We start from the raw sequence: 16,145 nt of genomic DNA, 5'->3' as shown, positions 1-16,145 counted from the left end.
ATAAAGAGTGCTTGTTATGTTACACACGCTCATTGAGAATGAAAGTTCCCGAAAGCGAGGATCTGGACCCGTTTCTGCCTCCACGCATACCTCATTAGACATTTGCAGGAGAATGCATGGCTAGTTTCCCCCGATGACAATTAAAGTGTAATGTGATCCATAGAAAGAACGACGTCTTCGCATCACATTTATTTCTCACCAGTGCCCATTCTGTTGACTCGCAGGTGACCTTGCCCGAGATGGTGCGAAACGCAGCGCTCCGTGCTCCACTCATCGTCTCTCTCATGGTGATGCTTGCCCAACAACTGTCGGGAATCAATGCCGTAAGAGCCTCCCAGCCCATTAAAACGGCATGTCATGAAACGTTTAGAGCTCGTTAACTCTGATTCAAGAATCTATCTAAACGAAATTTGCCTTCGCTGCACGCCAAGTGGAGAAAAACTCAAGCTAGTAAAGGTTTAAAAGAAACGTGTGAACAGTCCCGCGCAAAATGCGTGTAGCATTAGAACTGGAAAGCATGTCGATCTTAGTCCACTATACTGCAGTGAAAGACGGTGTTGTCCTCTGCCAATCTTATCGCGCCAGTCTAGAATCCTGGCTTTCGTACGATTAGCACGATGATTTTAGCTCATTTTCTTGTAGTTTTGTTGAGGAAATATCGAATGCTCAGAGTAATAGGCAGGCTGCACACACTGTGCAGACTACCAATAGCACATACTGCTCAACCTGCAGAGATAGCAAGACTACACAGGCTGCACAGCTTGCACAGACAGCCAGACTACAGAGACTGCACAGGCTGCACAGCCTCCATAGCCAGCCAGACTACGGAGACTATAGAGGCTGCACAGCCTGCAGAGACAGCCAGGCTACAGAGACTACAGAGGCTACGCAGCCTGCAGAGACAGCCAGACTACAGAGACTGCACAGGCTACACAGCCTGCAGAGACAGCCAGACTACAGAGACTGCGCAGGCTACACAGCCTGCAGAGACAGCCAGACCACAGAGACTGCACAGGCTGCACAGCCTGCAGAGATAGCCAGATTACAGAGACTGCACAGGCTATACAGGCTTTACAGACGGCTCAAAGTTCAGAACCGCACAAACTTCATAGACTGCACAGGCTTCACAGATGCACAGGCTGCACAGGGTTCTTTAGGCTTTTCACACGGCATAAGCTGCACTGACTGTACGTGCTGCTCGAACAAAACGCACGCACAGGCTGAACTGACTGTACTGGGTGTAGAAAGTGGTGCTTGAACCGCATGACCGCACAGGCCGCATAGACTGCATACGCACAGTAACGTGACGTGCAATGTCGCCTATACAGCTTTTTGCTACCGGCAAATGTTTTAAGAGAACTAGCGGCGTTGATGGAGCCCGCCAAGGTTTTGTACGATGATTATAGCGACCAGAGCTCTAATGAGAATGTCAACGACTATTAACAAACGTGCTGTAAATCTGCAAGAGATGCGGCCGCCATAGGTGCTTTCCCTCAGGTGCTGAGCAAATGGAAGAAGAAAATGTGAAGATGGTCATGAAGAGAAGCGGAAGACATACTGTAACCCAGATAGGAGTGCATCTGAAGGGCGCCGCTATGACTTTTACATCAGCATGACATAAACAACATACTATGACAATGTAGTTTACGTAGCCACAGTACACAGAAGGCGAACGCGGAGCGCGATGTCGTAACCGCCTATCAGGGATTAACGCCGATGACGAAAACAGCGACTCTTGCATAGTGTACAAGTAGTGAACGAATTGCCAAGGTCTTTAAAGTCACTTAATTAATAGGAGTTCAGGTGCGTGTTTGTCCACTATGGTGGCCTGTGCAGCATCCTGATTTTGCGCATAATTCATAATTCTCGGTTCATATCGTCTGTTCTCGACTGAGAGCCCACGACAGAATTTCTCGCTTCTTCGAGCATGACACCTAAGCTTGACTGTTTTCTCCAGTGTCATAGAGCCTTGACAGCATGCTCTGGACACTTAGCCACATTCCGCAACTCGTGTTGCTTCCGATGCTTTTAATGCGGCACTAGTCGGCCTTACTGTGAATGTGGTCAAGTTTCAGACTTAACACAGAATATAAGTTTAACGCTGATGGCATCTGTGCTTGGTTCTCAGAGCATGCTGCTCTCAATACTAACTTCGGAGATCCTGAATGTTTAAACACTAGCCCATCTAGCTCTTAATTTTCAAGTAATCAATACTTCAAATTGGAAAAAATAAATGATCCCCTATATGCTCCTTGGTTTCGATGACGGCTTTCGTCATGCATGCAATAACGAAAACCTCTTTTCAATTCCCTTGACTGCTCAATAACTTAACGACAGCCCCGAATCTGGCAGTCTTAATGTCATAGGTAGCTTAAGAGGATTCTCGCACAGCTTCCGCCCTCACCATTAGATCACGTCCCTACGTGGCAGCGGTAACACAAGACGTACTACGTCCGCCGCTATGGACGAGAGTGGCTCTGGTGAACACTCAAGGTTCGGCTACACTAAACACAAAATACCCCGAAAGCAATATATTGGACAGCCGTCGCCGTAGCTCAGTTGGTAAGAGCACAGGACGCGAAATTCGGGGGTCGCTGGTTCGGATCCCACCGGCAATTGCGGCTGTTTTTCTCCGGCTCTCTTATCATTTATCTTTAAGCCACAAAATTATAACACTTACTTTCCAAGTAATCAAAATCCCAACTTGAAAACAAAAAAAACATCCCCTATGCTATTTAGTTTCGGTGACTGTTGGTTTCCGTCATGTCTGCATCCATGGACACGATTTTTGCCAGACCCATACATTCATTGATTTATTGATTGATTGGATTGAATGAATGAATTAATTAATGAATGAATTATAAGAGACGAGCACGATCCCCTCGTTCTTTCGCAGGCCATCTTCTTTTCGACGGACATCTTCCAGACAGCAGGCCTGTCCCTGGAGGGAGCCATGCGAGCTACTCTGGGGCTGGGTCTCGTAAACGTGCTCATGACGCTCGTCTCCATGGTCGTTGTGGAGCGCGCCGGCCGCCGCACGCTGTTACTAGCTGGCTTGGCCGGCATGGCGGTGTGCACCGTGGTGCTCACAGTGACGCTCGCATACAAGGTGAGCCTGGTGGCCCTTCATTGCTTTCCTTTTTCAAGAGATGCACACTGCTGCACTGTCGAGGTACATTCGCCTAAGCAGAGGGCTCTATAGTGCAGCGGACCGCAAGGAGGCGTAAAAGCGGCGATTGCGGAGACCACAATCAGTAACACTTGGGAATAACAAGAGTGCAGGGAATTCCATGTATACCTCGCCCACCCATCGAGTGAAGCCACCTTGAGCAGCGCTCGGAATTCCTGTTTACCAGTGGTCAGAGAGAAACTGAAAAGGGAAGCCACTTTAAGGGACATTGTGGTCAACTCAATGCAATTTCGGCTCTGTAAAAATTGATAACAAAGCTCTTTGTGCCTACAAGTGTGGAAGTTCGTTCAGTAGCGAAATCTGGGGGACACTTAAGCTGATGGAAATGACTGAACAGCGTTAACAGACGGGACGGGAGAGAAGAACACAGGCACAATTAAGCTCCACCTTAGGGGGATGACACGATCGCACTAATAGGTCCCTTTTTGCTTACCACTGCACAGACACGGACACTGTTCTTTATTTTGTTTCATTTATTTTATTTTTATTTCGTTTATTTTTAATTTGTTTTTTATTTGCCATTTCCCGTTGTCCTCACTGTCCCTTTAATGCCCTCTCAGTGTCTCTTTACACCCGAGCTTGCGTGATTGTCCGAAAGCATGAGAAGCTGTTTAACGGTCTCCGAGAGAAAGGCTTCATTTTTTGCGTTCGCCGCTAGTGCTGGGAACATCTGCATCTTCATTAAAGCACCTGCGGCGTTGCTAAGGTGAAGTGTAAATCGCCATTTCTGAAACTAATGTGTGCACGCCTATATTTTATGGCTGTACGCACTGAAAGTGGCCTTTAAACATTTCTGAAGCGTTGCAAGAAAACATTTATACCCGGTTCTCGTAAGGTTGCGGAAAGGCCGGTGAAAACAATAAACGTTCACGTGATGTGGTGCGCGTTCCATGCAGACTGACCATAATCCTCCTTTAACAAGAAGTTTTACGCGCTTGGCAGAGCAAGCGAGGCATGGCTTCGACATGCAATTTATCGCCAACTCTCACGATATCGCCAACTCTCACGATAAGCTGTCTGCGATAGCGCAGACAGATTATCAGGCAGCGGCAAGGACAATAGTTCAGGACTTCGCGCGACCATGCTTCGTTCGGTTGACATTTTAGGCTGGCGTTTTAGTCTTTCAACGGAGCGAGTGCTCTGCTGTGTCTTCTTTTCATGCTGGTTAAAAGAAATTAACATTTCGAAAATCCCCACGTCTCTCTTTTTCTATATTACAGGACGGAGCAACCTGGGTGTCATACATCAGTATCGCTGGTCTCGCCACTTTTGTCATCACATTCGCCGTGGGACCAGGTGCGTTGTTTACTGTGCATGAGCACGCCGATGGAAAGACGGATTCTGGCGAAGATTTTTATTTTGTGCTTTTTGTGCTTGATGGCTTACGCGGGAACTTGAAAAACCACTTTCTCCTACGCTTTTTGCGAAAACCATACATGGTTGGGCGAAAGATTGGAAATAACCAGCAACGCATACATGAAGTAAGGGTCGAAGCGAAAGAAAAGGAAGCAAAGGTTGCTCCAAGCGGCACTAAAAATAAGCGACAATTTCACGAAAAAAAGGCCCTATGAGAACAAACAGACTTTCCAAGGTTATAACTTCAGCGTTAAAAATCAAACCGAAGCGCGAGACAAAAGAGAAACTAAGCAACTTGTATTGATCCCAGCGAAATAGCTTTGGTCTAAGATGTCACCTTGCGTTTTATTTTTCGCCACACAAATGGGTAAATCGATCCTCGCGTTACATGACTAGACCTGTTGACAATGGTTTTTGCGCTTGGTACCAGCCACGAAAAGCTGTGTCGAGTTTGCGGCAAAAAGAAGCGACCACTAATGCGTGTCTATGTGTGCAGGCTCCATCCCGTGGTTCCTGGTAACGGAACTGTTCGGCCAGGGAGCACGTCCCATCGCTACCAGCCTTGCGGTGGCCGTCAACTGGGCGGCCAATTTCCTCGTGGGATTAGCCTTCCTGCCTCTTATGGTGAGAGCTGACCACCTCCAACTCGCGATCCCAGTGGTTTTTCGATAAATGCACCACTGCATTTCCCTTCAGCTGTGCCACTCTCATGTCATGAATACAATAACACCAATCCCTACCATCTACTTCCAGCGTTCACCGTGCGGGCTCCCACCCCTGTCTGTTCTTAAATCCATCTGAGGCAAATTTTGACCTCAGCTTTAATATGCAGGAGAGTGCATTCCTCGGGAATCGAAAAAAATATGCAAAGCGCATTTGCCGACACTGAACGTAAAGAGTCGCATATAGTCCATATCAACTTATAAATAGCGAAGCGATCAGCAACAATAATTAAAAAAAAGATTAGCAAAAAGGAGAAAACAAAAGAAGAAATCACGCAAGCGTGGTCCTTGCGTCCTGCCTTTCAACAGGTAAAGAGTAAAGGGCACGGTTTCATCTGAGCCCTACGTAGCTTTATAAAACTGGGTAAATTAAAGTTTTTCTTGTGCGTTTTGTGCAGGAGACGATCGAGCACTTCACGTTCCTCATCTTCACCGTAGTGCTGGTGTTGTTCTGGGTGTTCATCTACAAGAAGTTGCCAGAGACCAAGAACAAAAGCATCGAAGCCATCACTAAGGTGTTCCGTGCGAGGGTCTACAAGGAGGACGACCTGGCCCTCAACAAGCTCAACGGGCGGGCATGACACTCGGCCTCGGAGAATGCTGCAGACCGATGCGCGTCCTGGTCCACTCCAGAGAGGACGTTTTCACAGGACGTGTCCGCCGCGTCCTTGACGCGTGGTGCAAGTTCGCCTGACTTGGCTCACGTGAAGCTCCCGGCAGAGTCGGAGGAAAAGGAGTTTGTTGTAGAGTTTCACTCGGTGTCCGTCATGCATAGGCACGCCGGAAGTCCGTCCGCGTGATCTCACCCGTCCTGTGCCTCTACGCAGCAGCGCTACAGCCACCGTTGACTCTTCCCTTCGCCTTAGCAATCACAGCGGGGGTCGGACGCTTCCTTTCTTGCATCGCTCGGCGCACACACGGACACTGAGCGAAGGCACAACCGGCATTTGCTCCTGTTGCGTGTTTTGTCCATGACAAAGACTCTACACGCCCTTGCTGCGCACCATATCAGACTACCATGTGCTTATATGACAAGACATCGGTGTTAGTGGCATGTCCTCGCCATCACAAAAGCAGCGTCTTCAGTGAAACGGGAAAGAGATCAACCGCCTAGGAGTGACTAAAGCTGTCCTTTCATAGCTTGCCGAGAAGTCCCGCTACTAGACACCTTTAGCATACCGTGTACCATGTTACCGTTAACGTTACCAAAGTACCAGGATCCCTCCCACGCCCAGCACCCTGCGGCAGGCTAGCGCGCAGCCGCAGGGTAGCTGGCGCCATCTGGCGCCTTGAAGGCGATCTGCGCATGCGCACTATCGCCGCGCAGGCTCCTCCTACTCCGGTGTGGCAACACTGTACACAGTATGCTAAAGATGTCTTTGTTGATTTGGTACGAGTTCAGTACATCGAGATTCATGAGCCTGACGTCACGCATAGAAAGCCCTACAATGATGTAAAATATCCGTCCACATGACGGCGCGCTCTAGAACGTAAAGCCTTAGTCTAGATGTGGAGGAACCAGCGACGCATTTCGAACGCAACACGTGTCGTTCGTCTGGCGTAGAGAACCAATGCTCGAGTTTCCTCTTTAACTCCTTTCTCGAATTCGCTGCTTTTGGGGCGTGGATTAAGTGAGAAGGTTTCATTTTTTTCCTTCTTTAGCTTTTTCGCGATTTAGCTGCAAGTTACTGAAACATTCTCTCAATTTTCGGTTTGTCAAGTGTTTTCATCTGTAGAACGTGGTCACAAGGCGTAGGTATTTCCTCTGGGCGATCCTGATGTCAGTCTTCAAGAAGAAAAATCGTTTAATCAGTACCAGTCCTTCAGGATTTTGTGAAATCACATTGTGCCGCATGACTTAGAGCTTTTGATGAATTTCATTGGCTAGTTTCGGCAGTTCGCACGAGGCCATCTGGAATAGTATTAAACGAACACCAGAATGATGCGACGACACAACACATGTGCTTGCAAAGCTGTCAAAACTACCGATTAAAAGTCAGGAAAATACAGGTATCCCTGGTCGAGCACTTCAAAAAAAAAATCCTTTATTTGGACAAAATGCCTGAAGTTAGCACAGAATATAGCCTATGCTTCGTGGATCATGAAAGTGTTGCTTCAATAAGCAACACTTCCAATCAAATAACGTAAAGCTTTCATCGCAACGTTTTTTTAGACTCAACAAACGGCTGTGCGGTTGATCCTTTTAGCCTTCTTTCATAAAACGTCAAATAGGCTGCGAATACCCCATATGTTTTACCATTTCTTCTTTTCTGGCGTTGTTTTACCAAGGCATTCGCTGCTAAAACGGGTAAATCTTATATCTTCGTTGTTGCCGCACCTCAATGCACGATGTCTGTCCATGCTCTGATCGCCGTCTAACGATGTAATCTTTTGTGCCAAGCTGCTTCTGCAAAAGTAGTGAGTATTTCATTCGTATGTAGGAGCTTTTTTTTTTCGGGCACACAATTAGATGCTCCTAAGGTCGGTTAGTACAGCGTTTCCTTCGTTCACTTCCACATAGCTGGAGGATTTTATTTTTGTTATCAAATGCAGAGTTATACGACCGATTCAAAGAGTGAGTTCATCCCTCACAGAGCAAGTACAAGACGTGGCAATGGTACGAAAACGACCACCTTTACTGTGCTACGCGTATGGCGGCCCTTCGTGAAGTTTGTTTATAAGGCGACACATACGTTCTGTACCTTGCTGCGATAACTCATTTGATGTATCCCTTACAGGGGACTGCGCGCAGAATTGTTAATGCCAATTTTTCCTTAATTCTTCAGGCTTTCTTTATTTCCTTCAGTTCAACAGCACCGATATTAAAGGCAATAAGGTGAGCGCGAGACCGAGTGCGTCTGTATATATAATCAGCCTGAACACACTCTGCAGCGGAAAAAGACGAATTACGAAGAATGCACAAGGAAAATAGGACAACTAACAGTCTTTATCAAAGAGTATGAGCGAGCAGTTCAATGACTGATGTGACGCCTGACAACTAGAGCACGTAGAAAAGCTGCCGAATAATTGTTCTCGCAAGTCTTCCCGGCCGAGAAAAAAAACGCACTTTGTTCAACCCTTGACACGCCGAAAACCGCTGCCATGTTCTTGCGGAATAACCACGCAAATCGATGCAGTCCGGAGAGCACGTAGATTGGGGCTGCATATTTATGGCGCACGCGGTCTGCGCCTTCCTGAGCGATCTACGTGCAAGTAAGTTTCCGCCGTCCATTTCCTTGTTTTCTATTTTTCTTTCGTAGAAGAATGATGCTAACTGCATCAAACTTATGCAAGCAGTGCAAAGTACAAAAAAGTGCCTCGGCTGGCTTCGGTGACTCAGGCCGCCGGCAAATTCGCTATTTTTGTACAATAACTGAGCAGAAGAATAAATGCGGGTGTCGTATAGCGATGTGTCCTGTTTGTATCTCCACAAACGGGAGCCTTTCAACACTGCGTTGGCGGAGGCGTAATGCATTCGCTTGGTAGTGGCAAACGCCTTTGTTACGATCAAGGTGAAAGCGAGACAATAAACACTGAAAACAATGTATGGTCTGCGAGCCTGGAAGCAGGGATATTCCTACGCTCCGAAATTAGGGATTTCAGGTTGGCGCCCACTTTTTCTGAAAACAGAGGCGTAGAGTGAGGACATCTGGTTGAGGCCTCACGGTCGTTAGGATCTTGCGCTCAGATAACAGCTACTTCTGCGTGCTGGCATCTCTCGGTTCCGGTGGCCCTACACGCCCACAGAAGGCACCGAACGTCCAAAAAATGTAGTGCATGTCCACAAGGAGGTGGTGAAAGTTCACAAAAGGAAGTGCACGTTCACAAATCCTGGTGCACGTTCACAGAAGGTGGCGCTTGTAGCGTGGTACTGCGCTGTGGCGGCATATCTAGAGATTCTATCTAGTGGTCCCACGCTCTTCGGTGGACCCAACGGTGATCTACGGTTTGCAGCTCATACGGCATTCCTGGCATTGCAAAGCTCTGGAATACCGGGCAATGCGACCTACACTTTGGAACGCCAAGGATGCCAAACAGGGCTCCCCTGCACCACTTGCCACGAGCTTCCGTAATAAATGAACTGGCCAGTTACTTTTGTCAAATACATTTACAGTATTTCTCTGCGCCGCTACGTCATTAAATAAGTGGCCACTTAAATAAGGGGGAAATTATAAAGCTACCCAGCAAGGGAAAGCCTCGAGCGCTTAGCGAATTCGGTCCACGTTTCGGGCCTAGGAGCAATAACCTTACTTTCCTGCTGGTTGCACTGTCCACTAACAACATGCTTTTGAATACTGAGACACGTGCTACTTTGCACCAAGCCTTTTGGGCCTTTCCCACCTGGGATTAAACGTCTACCAACAGACAACATTCATAGGTGTTCCAGCAAATGGCAGCCCAGTAACATGGCATTGTCTGACGTTCTGACCTTTAAGGCGCTCAATTCGGCACAAAAGAACGTTAAGTAGCCTGAACTAAACTGGCGGCTGTTCCGAGTGGGCGAGCTCCTCCGAAAAGTGAAGCCGCACGTTGCGGTCGCCGAGACTTCAGGGGTGAGTCAGCGGGCGGCTGTTGGCAGTAACTTGTTGGGGGAAGCCCGTCGCGCGACGAGTTATTTACGCACGACACCTTTCGGAAAGCTCCGCCAGGAACGCGACGACGGCTCACACCGGACGGTCGTTTCACCGTCGCGACTATGAGCAGCGTGCTTCTTGAGGCGTCACAGACGGCAACGTGCTGTGCTTCGCCCGCGGACGACGCTCCCGGCTGCCTCAGCAGCAGCGCCTGCGTGTGCGCTTTCTCATCGTGCAACTAACAACGCAGTCTGAAAAACTTCATTCGACCCTGCGCAACAAACTGAGCACGTACTCGGAAAAGAGAACCCCAGCCTTGAGAGGGCAGCGTCAACTTAGCACCGTTCGACAGTTGCGCCGTCAGCTGTCCAGGAGGAGCAGTGCGCGCGGCCAGCGCCCCTCGACGTCAGACGCCTCGCGGCTGCGATCGAAGCCAGTGACGTCACGTGCGGTGCTGGGGCTCCGGAGCCGAAGCGATGGCTGCCGAGGGCTGACCACGCCACCGAGCTCCGCCGGCCGGAATTCGGTGCTGCTGCCTCACCCACCCTCCGGTAAGCTCCGGGAAGGACGTGCGCCTGCCTGGCTTCTCCGCCCCCCTTTCCTGCTGGTGCACACGGCCGAACTTGCAGGGAGCGATCTTGGCGCGGTCGGCTTGTTTTTTGCGCACGCACACGGAAACAACGAATCATCGCTGCCGCTAGCGTATCGAGCCAGACGTATTTTCCGGGCATACACGCTGGTTCGTTTTCTCTTGCAACATGGACTGGGATTTCGAACTGGGAATTCGTTCGAGCTCTTTGCATTCTTGTAACCGCGTGCGATGTAGAGTTTGCAATACTGCAAACATCGCGTGAGCCCCTAGATGTTTATACTCAGCTCTTATGCCAAAGAGTGAGACATAAGCTAATAGCAGAGATCCAGTACACCTCATTGCTCTGTGGCCTACCACTAGACCGCTAGTCCAGCTGGACCGCAACATTAACAAGACGTTCAATTGAAGCAATGCTGGAGCTTTATGTACAATTTTCGCGACGCTGATCTCGGTGGGTTTGGTGCAGTAGCGTTTCCACCGCGAATCCTCCTGATCGGGCCCTTGCAAAAGCATCCGGTGCATCCAGGAAGCGACCTTGCCCCATGCGCTTCCTATTGGTTGCTTACTCGTAGCAAAACCTCCGAAGTGCTTACATGAGAAGCTTTTCAAGGAAGTTTCAGATTTTGATAAGACTTAATCGCTAGAACCGCCTGTCTTGTCCCGTTTATGTGTCGCGCTAAAAAAGAATTTCCCTTGGAAGAAATATGAACCAACTAGCCCCCAAGAAAACGCTGCTGAAGCAAAACCATGCGATAAATAGCTCGTTGGAACAGGGCATCGGAGTGCCATTATTTTCGCGTGCAGAAGTGATCGCGATTGCTTTAAGCGCTCAAGCAGTATGCTGCGGAGCAAAGGAAGTGAAACTTAATCCTTATGCATTGTCAGGGGCAAGGTTCTTCTGCTTGCACTGCTTTTTACGTCTAGCCTAGTGCGTTAGGTGCATACTTTAAATTTTCTCTTTTTTTTCCTGCGCAAAGCACCGCTCGAGCGTTGTAGACAAGTGTGCTCAACTCTGGACACCGCTAATTTAGCATTTTAAGCTTTTTTTCTGTCGAAGTTTGACTCTACTCGGAAGACAAAGACGGAAGAAACCACGGCGAGCGCAGACTAGAAACACCTGTTTACCAGGAGAACCAATCGGGCTTCTTGTTCCATATGTTTCTTTCCTTAATTCGTATGTCATAACGATTCCATAATTTCCTACGCTTCTCCCTCCAGACCGGAGGCAGAGGTGTGGTCAGCGTGCGTTTTGCATCACAACTGCATTGCCGGGAAGCATTTTAAAGGAAGCAGCAGCGGCGCCACAGTTTGTTCAAAACCCCGAGTGGACTATTGCAGATAGCAAGTAAAACATTTAGTTATAAATGTAAATAGGTTCCAGCCTCACTAAATACCTGAGGCTGTTTTACGCGAATATCGTGTAACCGCAGAAAGAACTCGTTCCTATTGTATTTCTTTTCCGCCACAGATCAGCTCCTTCCCCCGATTTAAAAACGACCAGAAACTCTTGTATATTCGCATTATCTAGTGTTATGTTCATTGCTCGAAGCACAAGCCGTCCCTTGGAACATTGCATGCAATAAACCAGTTGCCAAAATGGACGTTGTAATGGTTATCCCACTGAACGACATAGCTCCTACCTTTGTGGAAGCATTCTAACCTAAGCACGTTAGAGAGATCATACGCACGTACCTCGTCGTCAATAAATAATGAAGCGGCTTGCTCGAAGCCACGCAGAGAAGCCCCACTCCACCTCATCTGGTTCAGCTCTGCGTTACCAGCTCTTTCGAGCCACGTAAATCTGACTCTTGTTAAAACGCTTCGCCCGAGTGCGTACGGTTTGTATGCGCATCATCGCTTTGTAAGTATATAGTCTCTTCATCGGCGTCGCGTGGCTATTTATAACTTGCTTATGCCTTTTTAGTGCGACCGCAAGATATTCACTCGAGCGCATCTGGTTACTTTGTCGCACACAATAAGGCAATATGAAGTTCTCACGTTCTTACGATCGTTCAACACCAATATTTAGCCTTACTACAAACATTTTAATACCTTAAGCGGAGAAGGGAGGGCAGGTAAAAAAAGTCAGGAGGAGTTAAGTAGGCCAGCCGTCCAGCGACTTCACTTTTGCATAGCACTCTACAGAGCTGAGGTGTTCTATGTGCAGGTTATACTTCGCTCTCGTCTCGAGCGCTCTGCAGGAGCAAACAAAGTAATCTTTCACCGTCGCTCGAAGTGGCGAGATATTGGACTTGAAAGCGTTCGCTTTTTATAAAGGGCCTGTCACACTAGGCCAACAGTCGGCCGACTCGGTCTGACATAACCATGTCGTCGTGATGTCTGGCTCTATGTCACACTGCGCCGACGAAAACAGTCGGCCGACTGTCGGCGTCGGCGCCATGTCTCCCACAAGGCGGCAGTTGGCCGATGGTCCGCCAACTCCCATGTCACACTAGCGAGACAGCGTGCGAGACCTCCCGCCGACTTGACCCTTTCTCGTTCTCACTCTTTTGTCATTTCCTGCTATGCGAAATTCATGGGCCGGGACGCGTTATTTTTAACTCTTTTAAATAAATCCCACCATAGTAAAACACTCTTTAACAATCGTGATTATGAACCTAGGCTGAGGGCAGCCCAGTACTGAGCGGCACTTATTTCTGGGTCAGAAAGGCATGGCTCGAAAAAAAAATAAAAATCCAGTCGCTCGCGGGTAAATAGGACGGGAGAGATTATTTAACGCTAAAATAATAAAAAGAAAAAAAGAGATTTTCGTTGACGCGGATTTGAACTTGGTACCTCTGGAATGCGAAGCTACTGCCATACCCACGACGCCATGGAGAACAGAGTAATTTTCGTCCTTCAGAGGCGCTGATAAGAAGCACTCCGCAGTGTTGCACTCGCGACAGAAGTAAAGCCGGCGACCCATGTGCGAAAACTCGGCCGGCGCGATGCACCGGTCGCTGCTTGCGCATTGCAGCCCCACTGCAAGCAGGGACACACAGAGCAGCAAGCATCGTTGCGCCGCTCGACTCAAGCACTCGAGCTCAAAGTGTACGCTTTGCCACCCGCAGCGGTCTGATTACTGCGTGTTGAAGTTCGCACCAGAAAAGACAAAATAGCCATGTTATCGGAAAGACCGCCTGCTATACACGAGCAGCGACAAAGCATGCTTGCGCTAGTAGCGAGCTTTCGGCAACGGCACCGCCCGCGGTCCCGCCAGGCGACGAACTGTGCTGCTGCCTGGCGCAGCGGACGCCGCTTCGCAAGTAGCCTGCGCTATATATCTTAATATCGGTTGGCTGTTAACAGTATAATCGCACCATGAACTAAAATTATGGTCAGTTTCCGCGACACCTTCGGCTGCGGAGCTAGCGGACCGCTGCGGGCGACAGGCGAGACGGACCACAACGGCGGGCCAGCGGCAGCTTGCGGGGCGATTCTGGCGAGAAATTTTGCTCTTATCAAAGTTGTTGCTTACCAGCAACTCGGTGTTGATCAACGATCCTCAGAAATGGTACATTCGTCACATTTTTCAGTCTCAGCGTTTATTGCTTACGTCAAAAACAATCTTAAGCTGATTTTTATAACGGCGGCGGACGGGATCCATGCTGGCCTGCCGGCGAGCAGGCTCGGTTTACTTCATGTTCGCACAAAAAAAAAAGAAAAAACGAAACAGCCATGCTATCAGAAAGGCCGCATGCTATATTCGAGCAACGACACCATGCCTGCGCAACAGCCGCGCTTTCGGCAACGACGACGCCTGCGGGAGCGCCAGGGCGACGAACAGCGCTGCTTCCCGGCTGCCGTACTCGTCGCTAAGCCTAGCTGGTTTCGCATCGATGCCGCAGCTCAGGGAGCTTTGGAACTAGCCAGCGCTGTAATAAAGGAACTCCTCTAGTCACACCAACCTGTCCGATAATAAAATAAAGTTATGCTCGATTTCCGCGACGGCTTCAGCAGCGGATCTAGCAGACGTCAGGCGAGCCGCACGAAGCAGCAGCAGCAGCAGCAGCAGCAGGCGGCTATAGGATGAAATTTGCTTGTATCGTAGTTATCACTTCAACCAGCACCTTTGCATTGGCCAACGATCCTCAGTAATGATACCTTTTTGGACAGTCATCTATCCCAGAGCTTGTTATGAACATAAACAAACAGTACTATAGCGAAATCGTGTTCGTGTCTCGTGAATGTTTTTGCTCAGCGACCGATCTCGCGACGACACGGTCGGCAGACCGGTTTTGTCGGCGTCGCGGGCGTCAAAGCATGTCACACTACGAAGACATCTGGTCGTCGGACGAGTTGGTGTCGTTGTCGGCCTAGTGTGACAGCTTGGTCTGCCACAGACAAGGTCGGCCGACAGGGTTGGCCGATCTTTGGTGTCTTTGTCGGGTCGGCGTCGGCGGCGTGTCGGGCTAGTGTGACAGGGCCCTAACTGACGCATAACGAAACGAAACTAACGAGTGCACACCCCGGGGGACTTGTGGCCACAGCTTCGTATCAGCGCTGTTCTCTGTGATGCCCAGAGGCCCCGTTTGCGTGTTACCCGCCGCATTAGCTAAATGGCTACCGCACCCAACTGCTGAGTGCCAGTTCCCGGGGGTCGAATACCGGCCGCGGTGACCGCACTCCCATGAAGGCTGATGCACGAACACCTGTTTGGCGAGATTTCAGCGAACGTTAAAGAACCCCAGGTGGTCTAATTGGTTCCGTAGTCCTCCAATGTAAACAACCCGATCACCAAAGCGCAGATTTATAACGGAAGATTTATGCATAAAGAAAGGTCAGATGACACATTTTTCCCCTGCACACGCCGACGTAGCTCAAGAATTTTGGTGTTCGGCTGATGATCCCTAGGTCGCTGAATCGAATCCCCGCTGCGCTGGCCGCATCTCGATGGAGGCGACATCCAAAAAATGCCAGTGTTACGTGCGATCTTAGTGCAGTTTTAAACAACCGCATATGGACTAAAGTAACCAGGCGCCCTCCATTACGACGCTCCTCATAGCCCAAGTGCAACATCGCGAATTTGAATCCCACGCAGCCTTCCGCAATCCTTTCGCCTTTGCACAGCGGTTTCGAGCAGTCTCCACAAATGTGACCGAGTTTGAGATTGTAGCTCAATGGAGCTACAGCTGTCGTTCCCTCTTCGTAAACCACGTTCAGTCTGGAGAGTTCCATCCATTACGCTGAGGTTCTGCGCACTTCCGTGCACGTCGGCAGTCTTGGCCCTGACATATCGACGCGACACAGTTATACGCAAGCCAGGAAGGTCGGCTATCGGCCCCGCGCAGCGATGTGCGGAAAGCTCGTTTCCTTTTCCTGCGGACGGCATAGCCGGCACATCGCTCGCGAAACGGAGTTGCCGAGTAGGAGGAGGAAAGGAAAGCACTCAAAAGAAAGACACGTCGATATTGCCGACGCCAACGACCCACAGCGCCGCAATATAGAGGCGTCGTGATTGCGCTATGAGGGAAATTGGAGGATTGCGGAGGCATTGAAAAAAAAAGGAAAAAAAATACGATTACGTTCTCATCTTCGTTTCCACGAAAAGGGAAGAGACTGCCCCGCGCTATGCTGACACTGTAGCTGCGAAAGGCGCGGAAAGGTCAGACGTGAAATGGCGCACTTAACGCTTCTCCAAAAAACACTCTAGCGCTGGTGTCACTTTTCACATCGTCATCGTATTTGTCATCACTGCCATCGTACATCTC

At 49.3% G+C, this 16,145-nt stretch overlaps 2 protein-coding genes across 5 annotated transcripts in view; both read left to right on the top strand.

The window, feature by feature from the left end:
* Positions 1 to 8,677, top strand: part of LOC144121296 (solute carrier family 2, facilitated glucose transporter member 1-like) — a 40,707-nt gene extending 32,030 nt beyond the window's left edge. Inside the window, exons 7-11 of the mRNA XM_077654435.1 lie at positions 225 to 323; positions 2,897 to 3,109; positions 4,411 to 4,486; positions 5,043 to 5,170; positions 5,667 to 8,677. Coding sequence (XP_077510561.1) covers positions 225 to 323; positions 2,897 to 3,109; positions 4,411 to 4,486; positions 5,043 to 5,170; positions 5,667 to 5,849 — 699 coding nt within the window. The 3' untranslated portion in view covers positions 5,850 to 8,677. The remainder of the gene's footprint in view (positions 1 to 224; positions 324 to 2,896; positions 3,110 to 4,410; positions 4,487 to 5,042; positions 5,171 to 5,666) is intronic.
* A 1,587-nt stretch (positions 8,678 to 10,264) lies between these two features.
* The window catches only part of LOC144121293 (anoctamin-7-like), a 92,498-nt gene continuing 86,617 nt past the window's right edge, over positions 10,265 to 16,145 (top strand). For 3 of the 4 annotated variants that reach the window (XR_013312588.1, XM_077654426.1, XM_077654423.1), the window contains exon 1: positions 10,265 to 10,393. The gene's annotated coding sequence lies outside the window, so the exon portion shown is untranslated. The remainder of the gene's footprint in view (positions 10,394 to 16,145) is intronic. The other variant, XM_077654433.1, reaches the window with a different exon arrangement.

Source organism: Amblyomma americanum, chromosome 2 (genome assembly GCF_052857255.1).
Source record: "Amblyomma americanum isolate KBUSLIRL-KWMA chromosome 2, ASM5285725v1, whole genome shotgun sequence".
In the NCBI taxonomy this organism is placed as follows: Eukaryota; Metazoa; Arthropoda; class Arachnida; order Ixodida; family Ixodidae; genus Amblyomma; species Amblyomma americanum.
The sequence above is the reverse complement of the archived record's forward strand: the minus strand, read 5'-3'. Positions and strand labels throughout refer to the sequence as shown.